At 39.1% G+C, this 12,783-nt stretch overlaps 1 protein-coding gene across 1 annotated transcript; it reads left to right on the top strand.

Moving 5' to 3' along the window:
* The first annotated feature begins 672 nt into the window (after positions 1-672).
* On the top strand, positions 673-9,410 carry LOC149317114 (uncharacterized). Its single transcript, XM_089518827.1, has 5 exons — positions 673-1,054; positions 4,427-4,598; positions 5,575-5,753; positions 7,815-7,911; positions 9,168-9,410. Exons 1-5 carry the CDS (start codon positions 673-675, stop codon positions 9,322-9,324), a joined length of 987 nt encoding a protein of 328 aa, XP_089374953.1. The 3' UTR covers positions 9,325-9,410.
* Positions 9,411-12,783: the final 3,373 nt, after the last annotated feature.

Below are 12,783 nucleotides of genomic sequence, written 5' to 3'. Positions count from 1 at the left end.
CTCACTTGAACTTTTTCCCCCTCCTAATTATCCTCCCACATTATCATTAACTAGCTTGTTGCTTCTATCAAGTTTCAGTGCGGATACAAATTATTGAGTCATTTATCTTCAAACCGTGCAACAAAATTCTTCTGCATAAGCAAAGTTTCACAATTATTTATAAACCCACTTAATAGCGCCTTTTGGCCCTTCTGGAAGCAGCCAGTTTGCTACACATTAGGAGAGAGAGCAGAAAAAGCCAAAAAAACAAAAAAACACAACTAGGACGTTTGTACCAAAAGTCTGAAACAAATATGTTGGCAGTGCATATATATTTATAGTTCATGGATGTGCTGATCTTAGCACAATAAGTGCTTGGTATGGAGAAGTTTCTGGGTCAGAATAGCTCTCCACCTAATGAAGAAACAGCACTCCAGCAAGGTCTAATTAGTGGGTCTGATTAGTAGGAAACCACCTCTGAGTACTTGCCTAAGAAAACACTACAAAATTAATGGGTTCTCCATTCATTAACAGTCAATTAGAGGGCACATACACAAAGTAAATCCTCCATCCCACTCTTTATGTAGAATTAAACCATACTGTACATGTACAACCTACCTTTGTGCATCTTAGAAATAAGTTCCCCTGAGTCCTGCTGTCAACAATGATGATGTATATTTTTTTTAACAGAACATGGAAGAAAAGGAGCATCCATATACACTGATAAATGTTATAGGAGGTCCTGATGGAGTATATGAAGACCATGTCGAGTTTCTGGAGAAACATCTGAAGCTCATCACCATGAAGGAATTTCTTAAAAACAAGGAAGCTCTTAGTCACAAAATCAAAGCAGTATTTATGTGGGTCCAAAAGCCAGTGGTTAACAGGGAGCTTCTAGAGACCTTGCCAAACTTAAAGGTGATTGCAAACTCTGGTGTTGGACTGGATCACCTGGACCTAAAGTTAATTTTCAGCTTTGGTGTGAAAGTGGCTAACACTCCATTTGCAGTTACCAATGCTACAGCAGACCTGGGAATAGCTTTGATGCTAGCTTCTGCTAGGAGAATTGTGGAAGGTACAATTCAGTCTCCTATGCATTGCTTTAATAAATACTTTATATGTGAATTTGCTATGGTTAAAAACTTCACAGTAATCATATTACAGAATTTCTTAAATCAGCTAATCAGTGTTAAACATCTCCCATTACGTGTAACCTAGAATGCATTTGCTATCTTTAAATGCTGTTGCAATATCACTATCATCTTGGGATTTTCCATATGCTACATGCACCTAATTACACAGACCTACCATTAAGAGTGGTCATGTTTAAAGAGCTCTACTTGAAAATATGTGTTGTAAGCAAAGTGCCAATGTGGGTTGGAGAACAGCTGGTTTCATTAGTAAAAATCTGTGCAAACCTGGCTTATATTGTTTCCATTATACAGTGTTTATGGTGCAGATACTAATGCAGTGAAACTTGATCATTAATAATCATAGCCATTACAGTGCACTTAAAATGCATTGACAAGGCTTCTGTTTTAAGGCTCCCATGTCTTAAACCACATAAAATGATGTGGAAGAACCAGTTATATTTATTCATTTTACTTATAAAACTATATCACCTTATGACCTTAATAAAAGCTCCCAATGTAGTGTGTTAAAGGAAAATCTAAATATACTTTAAAATCCAATGTAAACACTTAAAACAAAAAACAGGTATGACATTTACACTGGAAGTTCAGCATAATAAAAGCATCTTCATCTCCCATTGAAAAGAGATACAGACAGTCTAATTTCTCTAGTAAGAGGGAGTTCCACAGGTGGGGAGTCACCACTGAAATGTCTCCCTCCAATTAGTTAAATCTTCCTAGTAGCAGAACTCAGATCAATGCCCCCAAAGACTACCACAGTCGATGGGCAGGTTCTTGGTAGAAGAGACAATCTTTTAAATATCCTGATGGACAAAAGACCTTTCGGATTCTTCTAGCAGAGATGGGGAATTGTGGTCCTCTGGATGTTGTTGGATAGTAATTTATACCAGCCCTATCCAACCGACTTAATTATGAAGGATTTCTTCATTTTATTTCTTTATTTTACTAAAATATTTGTCTTCTACCCTGTATCATGGGGTCTTAGGATGGCATGCAGTAACAACAATTTAAACAAATTCAACAATACAATAATTTAAACAGATTAACATATATTAAACAATTTAACATGTTAAAGCATCTTAGAAGGTTAAAGTAGTCAAAACATTTGGTACATGTATATTTTGGAGGAAGTAGATCAGACCCCCAAAGTTTTACCTATGTTTACTACGTTTTGACTTGGCACTGAAAAGAACGAACAGCAGTTCTAATTGTACCTTTGTGGGAGCATAGAAATGACAGTCCAAAACTGGAGGGCTACACCTTTTCTGTTGCTGATTTTTGGTTTAGGCAAACCTTAAATTGGACCCAGAGATAAATGTGGAACCATGTGAATTTTAAAAAAGTGATTGGTGGAATGATCTTTTTGGGCAAAAACTTCTGTCTGCATGCTTGATTTCCAATCCAATATTGATCACATACTGTCAAATTTTGACAGTATGTTGGAGGGGCCCTATGGGCCACCAAATCCATCCCACTCTCCCAAATCTATGCAGGAAATCCAGAAAGACCATCCCCAGTAGGTAGTTGTCCAGCCACTAACTCAAAACCACAAGGTTGCGAATTCAAGACCAGCAAAAGGGCTCAAGCTCGACTCAGGCTTGCATCCTTCCAAGGTCGCTAAAATGAGGACCCAGATTGTTGGGGGCAAATTAGCTTACAGTTGTAAACCGCTTAGACACTGCTTAGGCAGTATGAAACAGTATATAAATGAAGCTTGTTTGTTTGTTTGTTTGTTTAAAAAAGACATCCAGAGAAACTCCGCCAAACCACTCTCACTATTAAGATGTTCCTTCTAATGTTCATTTGAAATCTATCTGCCTGTAACATAAAACCACAAGGTATGATCCTACCCTCTGGGGCAGCAGAGAACAAACCTGCACCTTCTTCTCTAGGACAACTCTTAAGATACTTTAAAAATGCAATCATGCCACCTCTCAGTCTTCTTTTCACCGGACTGAACATGGCCTGCTCCTTCAATCTTTTCTCATATTTTTTGTTCTCCATACATCTTATTATCCTTGTTGCCCTTCCCTGATCCTGCACTAACTTGTCTATATGCTTCTTGAAATGGGGCATCTATAACTGAATACAGTATTCCAGATGAGGCCTGACTTGCACAGAGTATAGTGGGATTGTTGCATTCTCTGTCTTGGAAACAATTCTATTAATGCAAACTAAAACATTATTTGTTTTCTTTGCTGCAGCAGCACACTCCTGGCTCATGTTCAAGTTTAGGACCAACAATGTTCTTTTCAATGTACCGCTGCTAAGTCTAATGCCCTCCATTCTATAAATGTCCATTTGATTTTTGTGGTCTGAATGTAGAATTTTGCATTTGTGTCTGTTGAATTTCATTCTATAACTTTCAGCTCCATTTTCTAGTTTATCAAGGTTCTTTTGAATTCTGTTCCAATTTTCCAATGTGTCATTCACAAAATTTATAAGGATTTGCACTAACCTATAATCTAGGTAATTGATTAAAATACTGAAGTGTGTCAGGCCCAGAACAGAACCCCATGTCACTCCATGCAAGGCTTTCCTCCAGTATGAAATGCAGCCATTGATGATGACTCTTGAAACATTGTTCTCCAAGCAATTTTGGAATGCTGAATTGTGAAAATGTAGGGTGAATCCACACTGCAGAATTAAAGCAGTTTGACACCACTTCAACTGCCATGACTCTATCCTACAAAATTCTGGGATTTGTAGCTTGGTGAAGTATTCAGCTGGTCTGCCAGAGAGCTCTGGTGCTTCACCAAACTACATATCCTAGGATTCTGTAGGATAGAGTAATGGCAGTCAAAGTGGTGTGAAACTACTTTAATTCTGCAGTATCTATAGTTGTATCCCCTACTTTCAACAGTTTTTCGTATCTTCAGCAAATGTTTAAGCTCCACATTCATGGTATCACTTAAGAGTGCAGGTAAATTATTTCCCAGTGCTGTCCTTCACGGGTCCCTTTGAAACCTCAAACCTGTCTCTAGCAGTTGTGAAGTTCACAGGACTCTTTGTGTGAAGAGAGTAATAAATTCCTCAGATAGTCTTTTTGTGACAGGACAGGATATTAATTCAGGCACTGGAGAAGGCAAAGTACATCAATAGAACACAATTTAGAAAGTTTTATTTTTTTACTAGTTGAGATGGTTTCCCAGAAAACAAAGTCCCAGTTTAAGATGGTATACACTCTTCTTCCTTCAGTGCAGAATCCCATTACAGAGCACTTATACTTCTTATCATCCAAGTCATACAACAGGAAGAGCTGCATGGACCATACCTCTGTTTATTTCAATTCCTAGGTCACCAGATGTCAGTTTCTCCTGACACTAAATATTTTAAGGCTGACTGGCTGGGAGAAGACGTAACTGGTGCAACTCTGGGGATCATTGGAATGGGCACCATAGGTTATAAGGTGGCCCAGAGAGCCAAAGCGTTTGACATGAAAATCCTTTATCATAACAGGAACCGGAGGTAAATCTCTTCTTTGATCTGATTGATCTTACAGTAGATCTTGGTCTCAATCTGGATGTTTTTAAACTGATTTTCCTTTCCCGCTATCTTCAGCAATAATTGCTTCACTTCTGTTGCACTTGCAGATCCATTGCAAGTAAACTATTACTGACTTTTCTTGACCTGTCAGGAATGTGAACTTCAAAAATTATAAAGATATTGCTATCCCAGCCCCACTTTCATGAACACGTTTCAAAGGCAGTTGTTACCTGGGTAATGAGAGTAATGGGTTTATCTACAAGTATAAAATAGGAGTATAAATCAAAGCATAGAAGACACAAGTGTCAAATAATGTTGTTACCTGAACCAATTTTGAATGTAACAAGAGTGTAACAAAAGCTAGTTTTCAAACTTAAACTACTAACTTGTTGGTGTGAAGCTGTTCTACTCATGTTTTACAGGTACCTGTAAAATAAATTTTTAGGCATTTTAACAGACATTTTTCAGGTTTTATGCCATTCTTTTATTAATTGCAAGGACATTTTTAAGAGATAGAAAAGTAATTAATAACACAGTAGGTTATTTCCCACTTCACACTAAGTAATGTCATATGGGGTTTGGTATAACTGATTTAGAGAGCCAGTGTGGTGTAATGATTTGAGTGTTAGACTACAACTCTGGAGACCAGAGTTTGATTCCCTGCTTGGCCATGGACTCACTGAGTGACCTTGGGCAAGTCACACACTCTCAGCCCTGGAAAACTCCATGATAGATTCAGTTTAGGGTTGCCACATGTCAGAAACAACTTGAAGGCACACAACTGATATGCAGATGGTGCTTAGCTCTCTCTCTCTCTGGCCTTTCAGTCCATGTCCTTTTGAAATCCTGAACCTCACTCAGTGGTTTCAGGGGAATATTTTACTGCAACTGAGTAATTGTTTTATGTTGGAACTTTAGGAGCAATGTTTGCTTCTTACAAAATGTTTGCTTCTTACAGAAAAGAAACAGACGAACAGGCTGTTGGTGCTTTTTATTGCCACAAGATGGAAAATGTACTCCAACAATCTGATTTTGTGATGCTGGTTGTCAATTTAACACCTCAAACATGCAGGCTGATTGGGGAAAAGGAGTTAAAGCTCATGAAACCCACTGCTACTCTAATCAACATCTGCAGAGGTAGAGTATAAAACCACATTTTTATTCATTTTGATATAACCACATATAACCACATTTTCATTCATTTTGATAAACCTACAGCAACTATGAAATTACCACTAAAATCTGTTTAAACACATTTGATTATGAACTTACTTAGGATAGTTCTGGCAACTGAAGGGCTATAACGGGTGAGAATTCTATGGTCCTCCAGAGTTGAACTGCACAACACTTAGCTAGCATAATCAGTGGTGCAAACACTGGGAGTTACAATCTGACAACATCTGGAAGGTTGCACAATTCTCATCCCTAATCTACAAATCCAGTGGAAAGCCCCACCAAAACAGTGGAGTGAAAACATGCTGTTTCTATAATCTCTGAGGCCTCTCAGATACTCTGGGGAAATGCTACCAATACACACCATTAGTTATGAAGAGCAGCAAATCGTTATTTAATTTATTAAGTTATTTTTATTGTTGTGAAATTTCTGGAAATGTCTACCTTAAGTATAAAAATAATCTGACTGGATATAGCTGCTGTTCACCTTTGCTTGGAAGAGAGCGACATTTATTATCTTTACTTGGAGGAGAGCAGCATTTATTACCGAGACAGCAAAATTTCTTGGTCTGTACCATCAGTTACACCATCAAAACACTCAAGTGTGCAAGATAACTGAGGAAGTTGAGGCTGGGATGTTGTTCAGCAGGGCTGGCCTTGCCCATTGGGACTAGCCTATTGAGCTAACAGGGCTGAAATGGTTGGGGATTGCTTTTGTAGGTAGCTACAGAAAACTTGTGTAATAAGTGTAGGATTTGGGATCTCCCTGCAGGGCTCTCCTGGAGACTCTCAGGTGCTGTGTACATGTTGCCTGTATCTCTGGGACTGACATGTTAGATATTCTATGATGTAGCCATGTGTGGTATCAAGGGTGGGATGCTTTTGTCATTACTATACCCCCATATTGGCTGTCATGGTTTCTTTTTTCCTGGATGATCCAGGATTATCATCGCCAGTGCTTTCTGGGATTGTTGAGTACTGGCTCTATTGCCAAGGTCACTGGGTGTGTGAATGGCCATTAAAAATGTTTTTGCTATATTCTCTTCACCTCAGACTTGTCTTGAGCATATGTTGGATATGGCTGTACGTATAGTGACCCCAGTTTCATTACAGTATAGAATTGTTCTGACAGTCACATGGATAGGATTAACTAAGGAAGTCACTATATTGTTGCAACAGATAGAGCTTATGGCCTGTTACAGACTGCCAAAATAAAGCTGCTTCGGGTCTCTTTAGAGGTATGCTGTTTAAATGATGCATGCATCCTAAGAATCTGGAAGCTGCACCAAAGCTGCACTCCAGTGCTTAGGAATGGAGTGTGGCTTTGGCGCGACCTCCGGACTCTTAGGACCCATGCATCATTTAAATAGCTTACCTCCAAAGAGACCCGAAGCAGCTTTATTTTGGCAGTCTGTAACAGGCCTATGGTATGCATAACCGCTGTTGTGTGTTTGTGCACGCACAAGTATATAAACCTGAGATGATGATTCATCTGAAACTCCCTAGCTAGTGTGAGCAATATTAGCATGTGCTTTCAAGTATGATAAGACCTGTGGGAACATGTTGATTCCATTGAAGACTGCAATTAAATCAGCAGATGTCCTTTTTCAGATCAACACAGATACACAACACAGGTATACAAAAGTCCTATATGCTTCTTTTGGAAGAGAAACCTTGCAACTTCATGAAGCCTGAGAACTTTCTGTAGTATGCAGGCTACACTTGAATAGGGAGATCACTTTAGGTATGCTGAAACTAGATGGACCAAATATTCCAAAAAAAAGGAATATGCAGCCATCCAGATGTTGTTGGACTACACATCCCAACAACTCTAGCCAGTGCAGCCAGTGGTGAGTAAAGAGGTAATGACATTTGGACAACCACACATTTCCCATCCCCAAGATACTGAACATCAGTTATAGTTTGGTGAAAATCTTTTAGTAGAATTTGGAGGTCTTTATTTTCTATTTTGCAGTTAAAAAATCAATATCTTGGTTTAGGAAAATTATTCTATTTTTAATTTAGGCCAAGTGGTTGATCAAGATGCCCTGGTGAACGCTCTCCAGAATGGAGTTATTAAGGCTGCAGCTTTGGATGTGACATATCCTGAGCCATTACCAAGGTAAACATTGTTCAGTATTAAATGGTCAAGTAGGATTACAATTTCTAGTCTATGAATATATAGGACTATTCTAGTCTATGAATGTTTTGGCTCTGCTATCATGTCTTTGGCATAATCTATCCCAAAATATGTTCTGACTCCTAATTCATGTAATTCATCTCAGACCAGGGTTATATTAAGATTAGATAGCTGTCTACTAACTCCAAAAGAACACAAATGTGGTTTGTTTAAAATCTGGGTATTGTTTGTCAGATGTGTTGGTGTGAAAGAAAAATAACGCTAAAATAATCTGAATGGAAAGCTCCTTTGTACTTTTGAAATTTAGCAAAAGTAAAAAGAAGCTAGTTTTGACGACTTTGCGTTCAGGTTATTTTTGCGTTATTTCTCTTTCACGCAAATGTCATTTGAAAAACACCCCACAATTATGTTTTTTTTCCCCCAAAACTTTCTGTTCTGGTTAACCCTGAATGTCGTCTGAAAAACAACCCACAAATGCGGGTTGTTTACAGTTTAAATCTATTTTCTGCACAGGATTCGTCCAATGTGATATACTTCAATGTAATGTGTTATGTAGGGAATAGAATGGTTAGTAGGATTATGCGATAACATTTACTTGGGGTGAATGCTAAGTTACAATAATGCCCATCCATCTACTCACGTTTAGAGGTAATATTATGGAGTGCTGAACTGTAATCCTTATATTTGTGCTTATGGAAGTACCTGTAACTCCAACCATAATATTTCGCTTTATTTATTTCATTTGTATGCCGCCTTTCTTCCAGAATGAGACCCAAGGTGGATCCCAAAGAAAGCACATTTTAAAAACTTGACGTCAAAAATTAAAACAATATTTTAAAAAACCATTAAACTATATGGAATTATTTAAAAGATATATAAATGTAAAAAATAAAATAAAATATACATCCGAGTAAGAAACTTCCCTGCTTACCCATTAAAAGCCTGCTTAAACAAAAAGGTCTTTGCCTCCTGGCAAAAGGAAGGCAGGGAGGTCAGCCTTGCCTCCAATGGAAGGGAGTTCCAGAGGATGGGAGCAATCATGAAAAAGGCTCTCTCAAATGAGACTGCATTGATAGTGGGACTGAGAAAGTCTTTCCCTGTCGATCTTAAAAGTCTGATAGGTTTGTATGGGTTTGCTTTAAATTGTTTCTCCCCACCCTATTTTCAGAACAGAAATAGTTTAATATGCATCATTAACATTTAATGAAAATCTCTGATTTCCTTTCCTTCCCCTCCAGAGACCATCCTTTGCTACATTTAAAGAATGTGATTATAACACCACACATTGGAAGTGCAACTTCACAAACCCGCCGCCTTATGATGAAAAACATGGTCGAAAGCATTGTAGCTGCAGTAAATGATCTTCCAGTCCCTAATGAAGTACATCGTGGGTAATATGTCCTACCTGTGCTCCTGGATGAATACCCCCATTCTATGTACAGTCATCTGTATCTGCCTCAAATCTTACTTAAGAAAGTGATGTATGGATTTTTCCCTGCAACAGAATCTCTTGAATCACATTCCTCAGATCTGTAAAAGATAATATGGATAAACAGGGAATTTTTGTTACTTTTATTGTATTCTTCAGATTATTCTACAGAGATTTGCTAAAGGGAATAGGAAATCAAAGTGGAAAATAAAAAGTTAAGAGATTTGTTGCAATTTGTCACTTTAAAACCTTGTGTATTAGAACTCTAGTGCTGAGAATCGAAATATCAAAGAAATGTGTTGCCAAGCATTTCAAGTATTATCCCTAAAAATGTCAGTTACATATGTCCAGAACTTTAAAAACATACTTTTTTGGACTACAATTCCCAGTCTCCCTTAGCCAGCATGGCCACATTGTAGTAGTCTAGGACAGTGATGGCGAACCTATGGCACACTGTAGTAACATGCACAGTTTCTGAATTTGTGTAGCTGCTGACTGTGACACATGGGGGCTGTCCAAACTGCAGAGATAATCCAGTTTGACACCACTTTCACTGCCATGCTTAATGAAACGGAATTCTGGGAACTATAGTTTTGTGAGACTTTTAGCCTTCTCTGTCAGAGAGCCCTGGTGCCACAATAAACTACTGTACAAATTCCAGAATTCCATAGCATGGAGCCATGACAGTTAAAGTGGTGTCAAGCTGGATTTTTTCTGTAGGGCAGATGCTGCCAAAGTGCATTTTTGCAGTTACCAAAAATTCAGAAGGGGATGTGTGCTCCATCATGGAATGCATGGCATGGTATCTTGGATCAGCTTTAACAGAGTCCACCCACAGCCAAATGCTTAGCCTTTTCTGTGTAAATATTTTAATTCAAATTATTCTTACCTAAAAAACCCAAAAACTAACACTACCACAATTTCACCAGGAAGGCTTACATTAATGATGTGTCATGTTTAAGAGGAAAAGGGAATTTGAAGATTCTGGATTCAGAAACATGAGCAGCAAAAATAGGCCTACAGTAATTCTGTAAAGTCAGGGTTGAAATACATTTCTGGTATATCTGTATACGAACAAGAAACTAATTAATGGTTTAGATGTCTGCTAGTATTATATTAGAGGAAGTATGCTACAGATGATATATCCTGTTGCATGTTTTTGTCAGGCTGTTAGCCATGTTTGATGGCCAATTTGAAATGTAATGAAAAGGCAGCAAGTTGTAATGGTCCAAAAAACACTGAAGCAGAATAGCAAATCTGGGTATTTTACCATCTGAACCAAAATCATCATCATAATCCACCATAATCACTACAAGTACCTCACTTCTCCTCTGGTAGGTACATAAATAATAAACTTGAATCGTTGGTCCAATGAACACTGCAGAAATAATCCAGTTTGAGACCGCTTTTAATTGCCCTGGCTCAGTGCTAGGGAATTCTGGGAACTGTAGTTCTGTGAGACATTCAGCCTTATCTGTCAGAGAGCTCTGGTGCCATAATGAACTACAATTCCTAGGAGGGCCTAGAGATTCCTAGAGAGGTGTTCTCTCAGGTAAAAACATAGGCCTTTATCACATGGAGGCTTACCGTCAACAAAACGTTCCTGAGGCACAAAGGCGTGAGATAGCCAGTAGCGCTTCTAAATCATCATTGAGGTGTCCTGCTTCTCTCCTGTTGTCAAAGTGTTTGCAGAGCAGCCATTTCTTGAATAACTGGAAGTTCTGTTATTCAAGAAATGACTGCTCCGCGAACGCTTTGACAGCGGGAGAGAAGCAGGATGGCTCAATGATGATTTAGAAGTGCTACTGGCTATCACACCTTGGCACTTCAGTAATGTTTTGCTGGCATTTTAGCAATGCTAAGTGCCTCCATGTGATAAGGGCCATAGTGTTTTTTGTTACTTGCGGTTTTTCCACATTTCACAGGGGACAGCCCTGTGCCCCTAATCCCAGCGAATGTGGAGGGACAAGTGTACTTTCAAGTGTATATGTGTAGCTGTGGGTTGTAAATCTTGCAGTAAATATCTAGCTGCTTTGTGGCTCCCCTCCCCACTCTTGCTTTCAAGATTTCCTCTCCATTAGGTGCAGCAGTTGGTCAAGATGCTTTGGTAGAAGCACTCCAAAATGGGATTATTATTAAGGCTGCAGCTTTAGATGTGACATACCCTGAACCCCCTGCCAAGGTAAAATTGTAGGGAATGAACAGAGATAATATATCTTTATTGGTCCAGCCATTATTCTGAACACACGACAACACCAGCCATAGACAAATAAACTGCACCGGGTGACACCAAGAGTCCATGTGAAAAGGATCTAGGAATCCTAGTAGACCACAAGTTGGACATGAGTCAACAGTGTGATGCGGCAGCTAAAAAGGCCAACACTATTTTAGTCGGCATCAGTAGAAGTATAGTGTCTAGATCAAGGGAAGTAATAGTGCTGCTCTGTGCTGCTTTGGTCAGGCTTCACCTGGAATACCGTGTTCAGTTCTGGGCACCACAGTTCAAAAAGGACGTTGACAAATTGGAGCGTGTCCAAAGGAGGGCGACAAAAATGGTGAAGGGTCTGGAAACCATGTCCTATGAGGGGAGATTTAGGGAGCTGGGGATGTTCAGAGAAGTGAAGGTTAAGAGGTGATACTGTGGCCTGTTACAGACTGCCAAAATAAAGCTGCTTCGGGTCTCTTTGGCAGTATGCTATTTAAATGATGCATGGGTCCTAAGAGTCCGGAGGTCGCTCCAAAGCCACACTCCATTCCTAAGCACTGGAGTGCAGCTTTAGTGCAGCTTCTGGATTCTTAGGATGCATGCATCATTTAAACAGCATATCTCCAAAGAGACCCGAAGCAGCTTTATTTTGGCAGTCTGTAACAGGCCAAAGTTTCTCCAAAAATAAGACACTGTCTTATATTTATTTTTCCTCAAGAAGACGCACTATGGCTTATTTTCAGATGATGTCTTATTTTTATTAAGTATGTTACAACAATCTACATTTATTCAAATATAGTTATGTCATCTTCTTCTGGAAATCACCATAACTCTCCAAGCCCAGAATTTCCATCCTGAATTCCTTGCGACTCCAGTCCCTTTAGACCCATTGACCCCAATCTTTCCACTCCCTTCCTGCCCCCTTCTGTTTTGCTCCTGGCCTATCACTATGTCTTCTTTTTTGGGGTATGGCTTATATTGCGCAAATGCTCAGAAATCCTGCTACGGCTTATTTTATGGGTATGTCTTATTTTCAGGGAAACAGGGTATGATATCCCCGTTTAGGTATTTGAAAGGATGACATATTGAGGATGTAGCAAGCTTTTTTCCTGCAGCTCCAGAGAATAGGACACGGAGCAATGGATTCAAACTACAGGAAAAGAGATTCCAGCTCAACATTGGGAAGAATTTCCTGAAAGGGAGAGCTGTTCGACTGTGA

Source organism: Sceloporus occidentalis, unplaced genomic scaffold (genome assembly GCF_023333645.1).
Source record: "Sceloporus occidentalis isolate IW3139 unplaced genomic scaffold, rSceOcc1.0.p SCAF_3, whole genome shotgun sequence".
Classification (NCBI taxonomy): Eukaryota; Metazoa; Chordata; class Lepidosauria; order Squamata; family Phrynosomatidae; genus Sceloporus; species Sceloporus occidentalis.
Note: the sequence above shows the minus strand (reverse complement) of the source record. Positions and strands in the feature narration are given on the sequence as shown.

Bases quoted from the DNA above. Each gene is read 5' to 3' on its own strand.
- LOC149317114 (XM_089518827.1), top strand. From the start codon at position 673: ATGGAAGAAAAGGAGCATCCATATACACTGATAAATGTTATAGGAGGT. The intron at 4,599-5,574 runs GTAAATCTCTTC...TGCTTCTTACAG, and splicing joins TATCATAACAGGAACCGGAG to AAAAGAAACAGACGAACAGG. The intron at 7,912-9,167 runs GTAAACATTGTT...CTTCCCCTCCAG, and splicing joins TATCCTGAGCCATTACCAAG to AGACCATCCTTTGCTACATT.